The sequence below is a fragment of the Natrix helvetica genome (assembly GCF_964273705.1).
Source record: "Natrix helvetica genome assembly, chromosome: W".
Taxonomy (NCBI): Eukaryota; Metazoa; Chordata; class Lepidosauria; order Squamata; family Natricidae; genus Natrix; species Natrix helvetica.
This window is the reverse complement of record NC_138555.1, coordinates 82,029,505-82,044,602: the sequence shown is the minus strand read 5'-3', so window position 1 is coordinate 82,044,602 and position 15,098 is coordinate 82,029,505. Positions and strand designations below refer to the sequence as shown.

The window sequence follows — 15,098 nt, the reverse complement described above, 5'->3', positions numbered from 1 at the left end:
CTTCCAACCTTATTATTCTATGTTCTATTCTCGGGCGGCGGAGCCAGCTGAAAAAGGAGTTCAGAAGACGTTTGTGCTGCTTCTTGTTATTCGTGCCGTCCGTCGTGACTTCCTCTTCTCCCTCTGTAGGTAACATTATTGGATCCGGAATTTTTGTATCGCCAAAGGGCGTGTTGGAAAATGCCGGATCCGTAGGGCTGGCGTTGATCGTGTGGATCGTCACAGGCCTTATCACCGCTGTGGGGGCCCTGTGCTACGCAGAACTGGGCGTCACCATCCCCAAATCTGGGGGAGACTATTCCTACGTCAAGGACATCTTCGGAGGACTGGCTGGGTAAGAGGGAATAAGAGGGAATTGGTTGGTCAGCCAGTGGTGGTGGTGGGGGTTTAGAGAACTGGGTTGGGGTGAAGAGGAGAAATGGTTGGGTAAACGGGGGCGGCCGTCTTGCAACGGTGGGCCATCCGGAAATTTAGCATTTAAGTTCTGACTGTTATTCTGTTCTTATCAGTGCTCCAAATATTATCCAGAATTAAATCAGAGCTTTTCTGAAAGTTCCAATTTACTAAGAGAGACATGTTGGTACAATCTGTGGAAACCTGAATCTGAAAGCTTCCGGGATTTCCCCACCCAGTTGAAAGTTCATGATCTTGCCCCCACTGCCCCAAGTCCATCACATGGTCCCATCTTCCACTGCCACGCTGGCATTTCCACCCATCTAGTTCCGGTCAGGTGCAGAGGTGCGGAGACAAAGGATGACCTTGGGCTTCTAGAAAGGAATGTTTTATTTTAACAACAACACATTCTACTCCTTACTATCCCCCCTTCCCAATTCCCCACTAATGAAACAGTGTAGTAAAGAAAGAGAGAGAGTGTGGCAGGCCAAGATCCTAAATGGAATATGACTGCAGGCCTGACAGTTCTGTTATTTCCCCATTCGTCGGGTGATAGTTAGAAAGAAGATCAAGAAACAGCCACTTCAGTATACTGGGGAATATATTGGTTGTCAGAATTCTTGCTGTTCTTCTCAATCGATCTTATTAAGGGAAAGAGACACGGGCTTTTTTTAGGTAAAGACCAAGAAGTCTTGATGTGTCGCTAACTCTTCCGTTCCTCCCAAGGTTCCTCAGACTATGGATCGCGGTGCTGGTGATCTACCCCACGAATCAGGCGGTGATCGCGCTGACTTTTGCTAACTACGTCCTCCAACCCATCTTCCCCACCTGCCTGCCTCCGGAAACCGGGCTACGTCTCCTCGCAGGCGTCTGCCTTTGTAAGTAGCGAATCGGACCGTGATGCGTAGTGCTATGCGTAGTGCTTGCCATCGGTGCGTCTTTTAAATATGGGAAGGATGCTTCGGGAGGACGCGCGCGTGTTTGAAAAGGGAGAGAACGAGATGGTGGGTTGGAACAAAACAGAGTTCATAAAGAATGCTTGTTTATGGCCTAGCTGAGGGGTTTTTTTCCTCTGCCAACTGGAAGTCTGGTTTCACCACCACCACCATAGAGTCTCTTCCTAGCGTGGCGCCCTTTTTCCTCTGCCAACCGGAAATCTGGTTTCCCACCACCACCACCATAGAGTCTCCTCCTAGCGTGGCATCCTTTTTCCTCTGCCAACCGGAAGTCTGGTTTCTCACCACCGCCACCACCACCATAGAGTCTCTTCCTAGCGTGGCACCCTTTTTCCTCTGCCAACCGGAAATCTGGTTTCCCACCACCACCACCACCACCACCATAGAGTCTCCTCCTAGCGTGGCATCCTTTTTCCTCTGCCAACCGGAAGTCTGGTTTCTCACCACCGCCACCACCACCATAGAGTCTCTTCCTAGCGTGGCGCCCTTTTTCCTCTGCCAACCGGAAATCTGGTTTCCCACCACCACCACCACCACCACCATAGAGTCTCCTCCTAGCGTGGCATCCTTTTTCCTCTGCCAACCGGAAGTCTGGTTTCTCACCACCGCCACCACCACCATAGAGTCTCCTAGCGTGGCACCCTTTTTTCTCTGCCAACCGGAAGTCTGGTCCCCCACCACCACCATAGAGTCTCCTCCCAGCGTGGCATCCTTTTTCCTCTGCCAACCGGAAGTCTGGTTTCACCACCACCACCACCACCATAGAGTCTCCTCCTAGTGTGGCGCCCTTTTTCCTCTGCCAACAGGAAGTACGGTTTCCCACCCCCACCATAGAGTCTCCTCGTAGCATGGCGTCCTTTTCCTCTACCTATCCTAACCAAAAGCCCTATCAATTGTGGAGCTGACCAGAAAACTCGCCCCTTGCCATAGACTCTCCTCCTGGCACGCTGTGTTCCCCCCCCCCCCGCCGCCGCCCACAAACCGGAAGCTCCTCTTAAAATTGTAGTGCCGACCGGCGACAGGGAGCTGCAGCAGAGGGATGAAAGAGCCACATGCGGCTCCGGAGCCGCAGCTTGCCCACACCTAGCTGGTTGTGGGAGCTGAACCATTGTAGCTTGTATATTGGGTGATTTGCCCAGACAAGCGTAATTCATTGAACAAATCTTAGTTCAACAAGGCAAATATGAACCAGTTGAGGCTCAGATCTTAATTAAACTCACATGTGTCACCTTAAGGCAGGGGTCGGCAACCTTAAACACTCAAAGAGCCACAAAGGTCCTAAACGGAACCCCTTCCTGTTCAGTTCTGAAGCCGACCGGAAGTCCGGTTCCCCCACCATAGAGTCTCCTCCTAGCGCGGCGTCCTTTTTCCTCTGCATGTCCTACCCGAATGCCCTATCAATTATGGCGCCGACCGGCGACAGGGAGCTGCAGCAGGGGGATGAAAGAGCCACATGCGGCTCCAGGGCCACATGCGGCTCCAGGGCCACATGTATCTCCAGAGCCACATGCGTCTCCAGGGCCACATGCGTCTCCAGGGCCACATGCGTCTCCAGGGCCACATGCGGCTCCAGGGCCACATGTGGCTCCAGAGCTGCAGGTTGCTGATCCCTGGCCTAAGGGGTAAACCACCAACCCAAACCGGGGTTGCAAAACTTCGAGCGACCACCCGGTGGCAGCCAAAAGTTAGGATTTCCCCTCCACCCTACTGGTTGTCCAGAGTTTTGCAGCCTCTACGTTCTTAAATTAATGGATTGTGTAATAAATCAGTTCTCCGACGGCTGTTCAGACACCAGATTGTCACGCTGTTTTCAGCTAATTGGGTTTTCTAAATATATATGTATGTATCCCTGGCTTAAAATTCCATGGGAAACCGACTGTAAAGAGGATTTAATCCCCTCGTCTCGCACTCAGTCTGGTGAATAATCGCTTCTCCCCTCCTCCTCCCCCAGGATCAGAGGCCGCGAATTTAGCTCGAGGGTGCAGTCTTTAAATACGCGCCATTTCCCAGGGTGAATAAAACCTACCGTTAACTTTGCTGTCGGCCTCGAGAATTCTAATCAAGATGATTAGAGCCGCCGTTTAAAGAACGTGGTAAAGCCGATCATGTCAGGCGCGTCAATACCCTTCAAGGCACTTAATTAGGGATGGCTTATGAATACCGTTAGTCCTCGACGTACGACAGCTCTTTGGGTGACCGTTCCAAGTTACGACGGCACCCCAAAATGCGACTTAGGACCATTTCTCGCACTTACGACCTTTTGTCGCATGAACAAAATCCGGACGCTTGGCAACAGATTCATATTTATGGCGGTCCCGAGGTCTCGTGATCCCCTTTTGCGACCTTCTGACAAGCCATGTCAATGCAGAAACCGGATTCACTTTACAACCGTGTCACTAACTGAACAACTGCCATGATTCAACATCAGAATAGAGCTGGAAGGGACCTTGGAGGGCCTCTAGTCCAACCCCCTGCTCAAGCAGCAGGCCCTGTACCATTTCAGACAAGGGGATTGCCCAGTCTTTTCTTTAAAAACCTCCAGTGACAAAGCACCCACACCTTCTGGTGGCAAGCTGTTCCGCTGGTTAATTGTCCTCACTGCAAGGAGGTTTCTCCTTCATTCCAGGTTGCTTCTCTCCTTGATTAGTTTCCAACCATTGCTTCTTGTCCTGTCCTCTGGTGCCCTCTGCCCTCTGGTGGGTGGGTGGGTGGATGGAGGTAGGTAGGTAGGTAGGTAGATAGAGATAGATAGATAGATGGATGGATGGATGGATGGATGGATGGATGGATGGATGGAAGGTAGGTAGATGGATAGATAGATAGATAGATAGATAGATAGATGATAGATAGATAGATAGATGATAGATAGATAGATAGATAGATAGATGATAGATAGATAGATAGATAGATGATAGATAGATAGATAGATAGATAGATAGATAGATAGATAGATAGATAGATAGATAGATAGATGATAGATAGAGGTAGGTGGGTAGGTAGATATGGATAGAGATGATAGATAGATAGATGGATGGATGGATGGATGGATGGATGGATGGATGGATGGTAGGTAGATGGATAGATGGATAGATGGATAGATAGATAGATAGATAGATAGATAGATAGATAGATAGATAGATACGGATAGAGATAGATAGATAGGGGTAGGTGGGTAGGTAGGTAGGTAGGTAGGTAGGTAGGTAGGTAGATATGGATAGAGATGATAGATAGATAGATAGATAGATAGATAGATAGATAGATAGATAGATAGATAGATAGATGATAGATAGAGGTAGGTGGGTAGGTAGATATGGATAGAGATGATAGATAGATAGATAGATGGATGGATGGATGGATGGATGGATGGATGGATGGTAGGTAGATGGATAGATGGATAGATAGATAGATAGATAGATAGATAGATAGATAGATAGATAGATACGGATAGAGATAGATAGATAGGGGTAGGTGGGTAGGTAGGTAGGTAGGTAGGTAGATATGGATAGAGATGATAGATAGATAGATAGATAGATAGATAGATAGATAGATAGATAGATAGATAGATAGATGATAGATAGGTGGGTGGGTGGATGGATGGAGGTAGGTAGGTAGGTAGGTAGAGATAGATAGATAGATGATAGATAGATGATAGATAGATAGATAGATAGATAGATAGATAGATAGATAGATAGATAGATAGATAGATGATAGATAGGTGGGTGGGTGGATGGATGGAGGTAGGTAGGTAGGTAGGTAGAGATAGATAGATAGATGATAGATAGATGATAGATAGATAGATAGATAGATAGATAGATAGATAGATACATAGATACATAGATACATACATACCTATGGATAGAGATAGGTAGGTAGGTAGGTAAAGAGAGAGAGGGAGAGATCGAGAGATGGATAGATGTAGACAGATAGACACCGGTAGATAGATTTCCCTTTCCCCTTTTTGTCTTTCCCTAAAAGTAAAATCAAAGTTCTGCATTTGACTGAGGCTCCTTTGGTCTCTTTCCCAAAATCCAATGCTAGCAAAATCCCATCAAAAGAGGGCAGTTCAAACCGGGTTGATTCCCCAGAACCCGATTCGTTCCAATCACAACTTTGCTCAGCTCTTTGGCCTTTTAGGAGGGGATTTGCTTGTCGAAACAAACCTTGTGGGAAAGTTTGCTTTGTCTTCCAACAGAGGCTTTATCCAAGTTGCTGATTTGCCATTTTTGTTGTTGTTGTTATCGTTGGCTCTTCCGACCTGCCGAGTGACCTCGCGTTCGCTTCCTTTTCTCCTATTCCCTGGTCTGCCTCGCAGGGGCGTTGTGCGATAAAAAGGGCCCACCGACAGTCACTCCAAAAATAAAATAAATCAAGAGATGGAAAAAGGAATCACATGGCTGGCTTGGTTTGAAAGAGAGCAAAAGATACAGCAGATGATTTTGAGCCGTGCTGTTAGCTGACGCCGAGAGGATAAACCGGTAGTCCTTGATATACGACCACTTGTTTGAAGTTATGACGGTGCTGGAAACACAATGACTTGTGACCAGTTCTTGCATTTATGACCCATTCTTGCACTAATGATCATTCCGGTGTCCTTAAAAAGACGCAATCGAGAGTTAGACCAGCGTTTAGCAATTTGCAGCTCTGGAGCCTCATGTGGCTCTTTTATCTCTCAGCTGTGGCTCCCTGTCACCAGTCAAGTCCATAATTTTGATAGGAGCTTCCGGTTGGGGTGGAAGCAAGGTGCGCCAGCGGGAGTCTCTATGGCAAGGGGCGGGTTTTCCGGTCAGCTCCACAATTGATAGGGCTTTCAGCTAGGACAGGTAGAGGAAGAAGGGTGCCGTTCTAGAAGGAGACTCTATGGTGGCGGGGACCGGACTTCCGGTCGTCTCCACAATTGAACGTGGGGGCTTCCGGTTAAGACCTTTGTGGCTCTTTGAGTGTTTAAGGTTGCCCACCCTTGGTGGGTTAGACGCTTGGCTATTGGCAAATTACCCGTAGTCCTCGACTTACGACCGGAGCTGAGCCCCAGATTCCTGTTGCTAAGCGAGACTGTGGTTAATTGAGTCTTGCCCCGTTTTACGACCTTTCTAGTGGAGAAGTCAATCACTGCAGTCGTTAAGTGAGCCACAGGGTTGTTCGGGGAATCCAGTCTCCCCGTTGAATGTGCTTGTCGGAAGGTCGCCAAAGGGGAAATCGCGTGACTCTGGGACGCCACAGCCCTCATAAATATGGGGCAGTTGCCAAGCGTCGGAATTTGGCCGCGGGGGGGGGGGGATGCCGCAGCGGTCGTAAGTGTGAAAAACGGTCACTTTTTTCACGGCCGCTGTAGCTTCAAGCGGTCGCTAAATGGACCGTTTGTAAGTCGAGGACCATCTGTGTTTATGACCGTTGCGGCGTTGCGGAGTAACGGGAATCGCCCTTGGTGGCTTTCCCAGCTGGCTTCCGGCAAGCAAAGGCGATGTGGGAAGCCCGATTCGCTTAACAACCAGGTGGCTCGCTTAATGACTCCCTTAGTCACTTCCTGACTTCAGCAGGAAGCTTCGCAAAAATCTATTCCATTCCATTCCATGTTTTCTATTCTATTCTATTCCATTCCTTTCCATTTCATTCCATTACATCCCATATTTTCTATTCTATTCCATTCCATTCCATATTTTCTACTCTATTCCATTCAATTCCATTCCATATTTTCTATTCCATTCTATTTTATTCCATTCCATGTTTTCTATTCTATTCCATTCCATCCCATCCCATATTTTCTATTCTATTCTATTCCATTCCATTTCATTCCATTCCATATTTTCTATTCTATTCTATTCTATTCCATTCCATTCCATATTTTCTATTCTATTTTATTCTATTGTATTCCATTCCATTCCATATTTTCTGTTTTATTTTATTCTATTGTATTCCATTCCGTTCCATATTTTCCATTCTATTCCATTCCATTCCATATTTTCTGTTTTATTTTATTGTATTGTATTCCATTCCGTTTCATATTTTCTATTCTATTCTATTCCATTCCATTCCATATTTTCTATTCTATTCTATTCTATTCTATTGTATTCCATTCCATTCCATATTTTCTATTCTATTTTATTCTATTGTATTCCATTCCATTCCATATTTTCTGTTTTATTTTATTCTATTGTATTCCACTCCATATTTTCTATTCTATTGTATTCCATTCCATTCCATATTTTCTATTCTATTTTATTCTATTGTATTTCATTCCATTCCATATTTTCTGTTTTATTTTATTCTATTGTATTCTATTCCGTTCCATATTTTCTATTCTGTTCTGTTTTGCTCCATTCCATTCCATATTTTCTATTCCATTCCATTCCATATTTTCTATTCTATTCTATTCTATTGTATTCCATTCCATTCCATATTTTCTGTTTTATTTTATTCTATTGTATTCCATTCCGTTCCATATTTTCCATTCTATTCCATTCCATTCCATATTTTCTGTTTTATTTTATTGTATTGTATTCCATTCCGTTTCATATTTTCTATTCTATTCTATTCTATTCCATTCCATTCCATATTTTCTATTCTATTCTATTCTATTCTATTGTATTCCATTCCATTCCATTCCATATTATCTGTTATATTTTATTCTATTCTATTCCATTCCATTCCATATTTTCTATTCTATTTTATTCTATTGTATTCCATTCCATTCCATATTTTCTGTTTTATTTTATTCTATTGTATTCCACTCCATATTTTCTATTCTATTGTATTCCATTCCATTCCATATTTTCTATTCTATTTTATTCTATTGTATTTCATTCCATTCCATATTTTCTGTTTTATTTTATTCTATTGTATTCTATTCCGTTCCATATTTTCTATTCTGTTCTGTTTTGCTCCATTCCATTCCATATTTTCTATTCCATTCCATTCCATATTTTCTATTCTATTCTATTGTATTCCATTCCATTCCATATTTTCTGTTTTATTTTATTCTATTGTATTCCATTCCGTTCCATATTTTCCATTCTATTCCATTCCATTCCATATTTTCTATTCTATTTTATTCTATTGTATTCCACTCCATATTTTCTATTCTATTGTATTCCATTCCATTCCATATTTTCTCTTCTATTCCTATTCTACTCTTATGCTTTATCCTATCCATCCTCTTCCTCAAAGCCCCTCTTTTGCAGTAGGCGAGCTAGTGGGGAGGGGAACCATTCTCAGCCCCTGAACCGAAAAGGTATTTCGAAAGGGATCGGAGGTGGGGAAAAAATGTCCTGCCGGAGGGTACTTTAGGACATTGCGAGCATAGGCTGGGAAGATCAGGCGCAAACTGGTTTTGCTCCTTTTTTTTTTTTTTTTTAATATCCAGCTTCTCGGCAGGGGAGGCGGGGGAGGCTGGATAAGAGTGGGAGGCTGAGATTGGATTGGCCTGGGATGCTTGGGCAAGGCCTCTGGAAATCAGCACAACTTTATTAATCAGGTCAAAGCCAGTTACTCTGTGCTGAGTCAGCGAAAGGTGGGGGGGACGGGACGTCAGAGACGAGAGACAAGCTTAGGAAAACAATCGGAGGAGGAGGAGGAGGGGGAGGAGGGGGAGGAAGAAGAAAGAAGAAGAAGAAAGAAGAAGAAGAAGAAGAAGAAGAAGAAGAAGAAGAAGAAGAAGAAGAGGAGGAGGAGGAGGAGGAGGAGGAGGAGGAGGAGGAGGAGGAGGAGAGGAAGAAAAAAGAGGAAGAAGAGGGGGAGGGAGAGGAAGAAGAAAAAAGAAAAGAAGAAAGAAGAAAAGGAGGAGGAGGAGGAGAGGAAGAAAAAAGAGGAAGAAGAAGAAGAGGAGGAGGAGAGGAAGAAAAAAGAGGAAGAAGAAGAAGAGGAGGAGGAGAGGAAGAAAAAAGAGGAAGAAAAAAGAGGAAGAAGAGGAGGAGGGGGAGGAAGAAGAAAGAAAGAAGAGCAAAAAGAGCAAGAAGAAGAGGAGGAGGAGGAGAGGAAGAAAAAAGAAGAAGAAGAAGAAGAGGAGGAGGAGGGGAAGAAGAAGAAAGGAAAAAAGAAAGAAGAGCAAGAGGAGCAAGAAGAAAAAGAGAGGAGGAGGAGAGGAAGGGGAGGAAGAAGAAAAAAGAAGAAAGAAGAAAGAAAGAAAGAAAGAAAGAAAGAAGAAGAAAAAGAGGAGGAGGAAAGGAGGAGGAAAGGAAGAAAAAGAAGAAGAGGAGGAGGAGGGGAGGAAGAAGAAAGGAAAAAAGAAAGAAGAGCAAGAGGAGCAAGAAGAAAAAGAGAGGAGGAGGAGAGGAGGGGGAGGAAGAAGAAAAAAAAGAAGAAAGAAAAAAGAAAGAAAGAAGAAGAAGAAAAAGAGGAGGAGGAAAGGAAGAAAAAGAGGAAGATGAGGAGGAGGAGGAGATGAGGGGGGAGGAAGAAGAAAGAAAGAATTACACGAAGAAGATGAAAAGGAGGAGGAGGGAGAAGAAAAAAGAGGAAGAAGAGGAATAAGAAGAGGAGAAGAAGAAGAGGGGGAGGAGGGGGAGGAAGAAAGAAAGAAAGAAGAGCAAGAAGGAGGAGGAGATGATGAGGAAGAAGAAAGAAGAAGAGGAAAAAGAGGAGGAGGAGAAGAAGAAAGAAGAGAAGAAGAGGAGGAAAGGAGGAGGGGGAAGAAGTTGAAGAAGAAAAAGAGGAGGAGGAGGAGGAGGAAGAGGAGGAGAGGGGAGAAATCTACACCCCCCACCCCTCAAATCTCACCTCAAGAAGCAACCGCTCACAACCCACCAGCGGGCTGAGCTCAGTGCCCAAATCTCCAATTGCACAGTTGGAATGAAAAAAATAAATAAATGAAAAATAAATTAAAAAACCACTATAAGCGGCTTAAACAGGACAGATTGGGGGTGACCCAGAAGGGGGGAGATTAGGAAGAGAGATAATAAAATGGGGGTGGGGGGAATATCAATGGGAGCCAGAATTTAGGAGCTTGGGAAAAAAAGATGGACGCCGTCATTCTCACCCCGGGTGAGGGTAAGATGGGTGGACTTCAACTCCCAGAATTCTCTAGCCAGGCTGGGGAATTCTGGGTATTTTGAAGTCCATCCATTTTAAACTTGTCCAGGGTGAGAATCCCCAAGGCTAGAAATTGTGGACAGGATTTGTGTGAAATGCTATGGGGTTTCCTGCCTGTATAGGGGGTTGGACTAGAAGACCTCCGAGGTCCCTTCCTACTCTGTTATTCTCCTCCTCCCCCCCCTCCTTCCCCCTCCACCCTTCCTCTTCCTTCTTATCGGACAACCAAATTGGGGATGCTTCAAGACGAGATTTGTCTGAAACGGGAGAGGGTCTCCAGCTTGAGCAGGGGGTTGGACTAGAAGACCTCCAAGGTCCCTTCCAGCTCTGTCACTCTGTTATTCAGCATGTGACATTTCTCAACATGCTGCCTTCTGGGTCTGACGGGCTTCAAGGCCCATCATCTTTCACGGCTGGGGAGGATGGGAACGGAGTAGAAGGCAAGTAGGACACGGTGTCCATATTGGGCGACTTCAACCCTGGCACGCCGAAACTGGTTGGTGTCCCCAAAAAAATATCTTCCAAAGGTGTTTTTAATCTTTCTTATCTGGCCTGCTTGGTTGGTTTTTGCTCCGTATCTCCGCCCAGGTCACTTCCAAAGTTGTTTGCCCGGTACCAGCCCTTGCTCTGTAGCCACAAGCAAGCCCGGATAAACGGTGCGGGCACAGCCAACGAGGCGTGCCCTCGAAAAGTGGCATTTTGGGCGGGCGACCGCGCTGAACCGAAGGCTGGGTCTATTTTGAGGCCAGGAGGGGACGCCTAGCCCTGGATCGCTCTCCGGGACAGGCTGTGCTTGAAAAATTTTGCAAGAGGTTTTTGCGGCCCCACCTTCTCTTCCGGGGTCGCTTCCAAAATTCGGAGCCCGGCCGGGCTGGGTTCCAACCTTGTGACTGCCAAGGATACGGAGAAAGACGATCTACTTAGAGGAGATCAGTGTGGGGTTTTTTTTTGGGGGGGGGGGAGAATAATCCCCTGGGATTATAATCTTGCTGGGATCTGGAGAAGATTGCTAGATTCTAACCAGCTGATTCCTGGAAAGCTACCCCTCTATCTCCGAAAATAAGACCTCCCCGAAAATAAGCCCAAGCGCTTAGTTCGGGGGGGGGTGAAAAGAAAATAAGACCCTGGCTTATTTTCAGAGAAACATGGTAGATTCTAACCAGCTGATTCTTGGAAAAGTACCCTGTTTTACCCAAAATAAGACCTCCCCGGATAATAAGACCTTCTCCGAAAATAAGCCCTCCCCAAAAATATTGCAACACAGCAGCAGCCAAGAGGTGACCCTGCTTTCTGTCTCCTAAACTTCAAAAATAATAAGACCTCCCCGAAAATAAGGCCAAGCGCTTATTTGGGGGGAGGGTGTTTAAAAGAAAATAAGGCCCTGTCTTATTTTCGGGGAAACACGGCTATCTTCCTAGAGTTTCGTTGCAAATGGTCTGTTTTGCCCAGATCAACTTTGAGGTGCTGAAATCCACCGGCAGGATCTATTCAGCAGGAAAAACTCCCGTCCTGGGACTTCCTGATCTCCAAAAGGAGATTTTTATCGACTACCCAGGTAGAGGCCTGTGCTAGGGATGGCATAACATGAATCTTGCTTGAATCTCACCTGTTCCCCTCCCCGTGGTTTTGCCCCTGGAAAAGGAGACCCTCGACAACCCTATGGCAAGAGTGTCTCAATTTTGGCGACTTTAAGCTGGGTGGACTTCAACTCCCAGAATTCCCCAGTCAGCCTCGCGTAACTCAATCTTGCTGACTTTCCGATGTGTGGACTTCAAATCCCAGAATTCCCCAGTCAACCTTGTGTAGTTCAATCAGTGACTTTTAGATGGATGGACTTCAGCTCCCAGAATTCCCCAGTCAGCCTTGCGTAATTCAACCTTGGTGACTTTCCGATGTGTGGACTTCAAGTCCCAGAATTCCCCAGTCAACTTTATGTAGCTCCATCTTGATGACTTTCCGATGGGTGGACTTCAGCTCCCAGAATTCCCCTGTCAGCCTTGTGTTTTTCAACCTTGACGACTTTTAGATAGGTGGACTACAACACCCAGAATCCCCTAATCAACTGTATGCATTTCAATCTTGGTGATTTTTAAGATGGGGGGGACTTCAAGTCCCAGAACTCCCCAGTCAGCCTTGTGTTTCTCAACCGTGGCGACTTTTAGATGGGTGGACTGGACTGGACTTCAACTCATCCCAGAATTCCCCAGTCAACTTTATATAGCTCAACCATGGTGACTTCCCGATGGGTGGACTTCAACTCCCAGCATTCCCCAGTCCATCTTGAACAGCTCCATCTTGGCGACGTTTACGATGGGTGGACTTCAACTCCCAGAATTCTCTAGTCAGGCTTGCCTTTCTCAAGGCTGGCTGGGGAATTCTGGGAGTTGAGGTCCACCCATCTTTAAAGTGGACAAGATGGAGAAGGTCCCTTCTATTCTTCTCATCTGAAGGACTTTAGCTCCGCTGCTTTTTCACTTCCCAATCGGCCTCTCCGCAAAAGCTTTTTCTGTCACGCTCTGCATTTCCTGTTTTGGAACGTGCTGATTTGGTGGCCCGATTGCCAGAAACGGGACGCCAACTCAGCAGGCAGAGTTCCCATTTCCTCTTCATCTACAAAGCTTGGCCACGACCTGCCCCCCCCCCTCCCTGTTGGTTCAACCCTTCCCCCCCCACACACACACGCAAGGAGGAAAATGCAGGAAGTGGAGATTTAAATTAGAATTTAAAATTAAACTTGAAACGCAAACCATGGTAGCCTTTAAACTTTAAAGTCGATCATCGGAGCGAACCAGTTCACCGGAACCGATCCGAACCGGCTGAATCCCACCCCTGGTTAGGCTGGTAAACACACCAAACCATAAATGGTGGTTTGTCTGCCGCCAGGATTCCCTTTCATTGAAACTAAGCAAACCCTGATTACAGTTGTGTGATGTATTCCGTCCCCCGCTTAGATCCAAGGTCCTCAATTTACAACCATTCATTTAGTGACGGTTTGAAGTTGCAACGACGCCGAAAAAAAAGGGATGTATTACCATTGGGATCGTTGCACGCTACGTGGTCACGGGATCAAAATTCAGGCGCTTGGCAACGGACTCGTAGTTATGACGGTGGCCACATCCCGGGGTCCAGGGATCCCCTTTGGCGATCTTCGGACAAGCAAAGTTAATGCGGGAAGCCAGATTCGCTTAACAACGGTGTTAGCAGCTCCGCAACCGACTCATAGTTATGACGGTGGCCACATCCCGGGGTCCAGGGATCCCCTTTGGCGATCTTCGGACAAGCAGAGTTAATGCGGGAAGCCAGATTCGCTTAACAACGGTGTTAGCAGCTCCGCAACTGACTCATAGTTATGACGGTGGCCACATCCCGGGGTCCAGGGATCCCCTTTGGCGATCTTCGGACAAGCAAAGTTAATGCGGGAAGCCAGATTCGCTTAACAACGGTGTTAGCAGCTCCGCAACTTCGCAATTGTGGCGCCATAGGTCCTAACAGGAGACAAAGCTCACTTAGCAACCATCTCCCTTTGCAAATGGAAATGGGGGGCTGTTGTGATCGTAAGACGAGTGCTACCTACCAGAGATGATATTCAGCCGGTTCGAACCGGTTCGCCCGAACCGGTTCGCCCGAACCGGTTCGCCCGAACCGGTTCGCCCGAACCGGTAGCAGAAATGCCGTCCAATTTAGGCATGTTTTTGAGGTTGAGTCCATGCCCAGAAGGCCCGCGCGCAAGCCAAGCAAATGCATGGAATCCCAGGCGGATGCGCAGAAGGTAACACAATGTGAAACCCGCCGCTTCTACTTACGGTATCCCTTTAGCAAAGCTTCCCGTTTTCATGAGGACATCAAACTTGTGGCAGGAATGAATTGTTTGGTCTGAGAAGCTAGGAGAAAAAATAACATATTTTTTTTTCCGGTGGAGCGATGTGACGCGAAGCCGCTGGGTGAAACGTGGTTTCGTTTCCTCCTCTGACAATTGTTTCATTTTGCAATATTGTGCTAGGAGGACACAATATTTATGAGTTCCTGCTTTAAAAGTCAATATTTTTTTAAAAATTGAGAGCCTTTAGAGAAAATAAACAAACACGGAAAGGAAAAGGCACAAAGAAGGCGCTTTAAAAAGCGACTGCTTTTCACACTCGCAGCGTGGTCACGTGATCAAAATTCTTGGCAGTTGACTCGGATTTACGACCGTTTCAGGGTCCCAGGGAGCTGGGATCCCCTTTGGCATCCTTCTAACCAGTGAAGTCCATAGGGGAGACAGATTCGCTTCACGGCCCTGTTACTAGCTTAAGAAATGCAGGGATTCACTTAACAACCGTGTCAAGGGAGGTCGTAAAACAGGACAAAACGCACTTAGCAACTGTCTTGCTTATACGATGGAACTTGTGGCCATACGTCGAGGACTACTTATACTCATGCATCAACAAGGGTCTTAGAGGCTAGTTTTCGAGTATATATCGGTATATTCGAAACTGGAATAGAATAACAGAGTTGGAAGGGACCTTGTGGGTCATCTAGTCCAACCCCCCCGTCCAAGCAGGAGACGCCATTTCTGACAGATGGCAATCCAGTCCCTTCTTGAAAGAGACTGAAGACACCCTGTACCAATTATATTGATTTAAAAGCCCGAAAAAAATCATATGATTAAAATCCCTTAGGAAGGGAGAGGAAGTGATGTCACCAAGTCTGATGACATCATTCATTCGATGACATCGTGGCTTCGCTCTT

General features: G+C 46.2%; 1 protein-coding gene across 1 annotated transcript in view; it reads left to right on the top strand.

Annotated features, from left to right (window-relative positions):
• Positions 1–15,098, top strand: part of SLC7A8 (solute carrier family 7 member 8) — a 44,510-nt gene that overhangs the window by 14,388 nt on the left and 15,024 nt on the right. The window contains exons 2-3 of the mRNA XM_081968883.1: positions 130–334; positions 1,120–1,271. Coding sequence (XP_081825009.1) covers positions 130–334; positions 1,120–1,271 — 357 coding nt within the window. The remainder of the gene's footprint in view (positions 1–129; positions 335–1,119; positions 1,272–15,098) is intronic.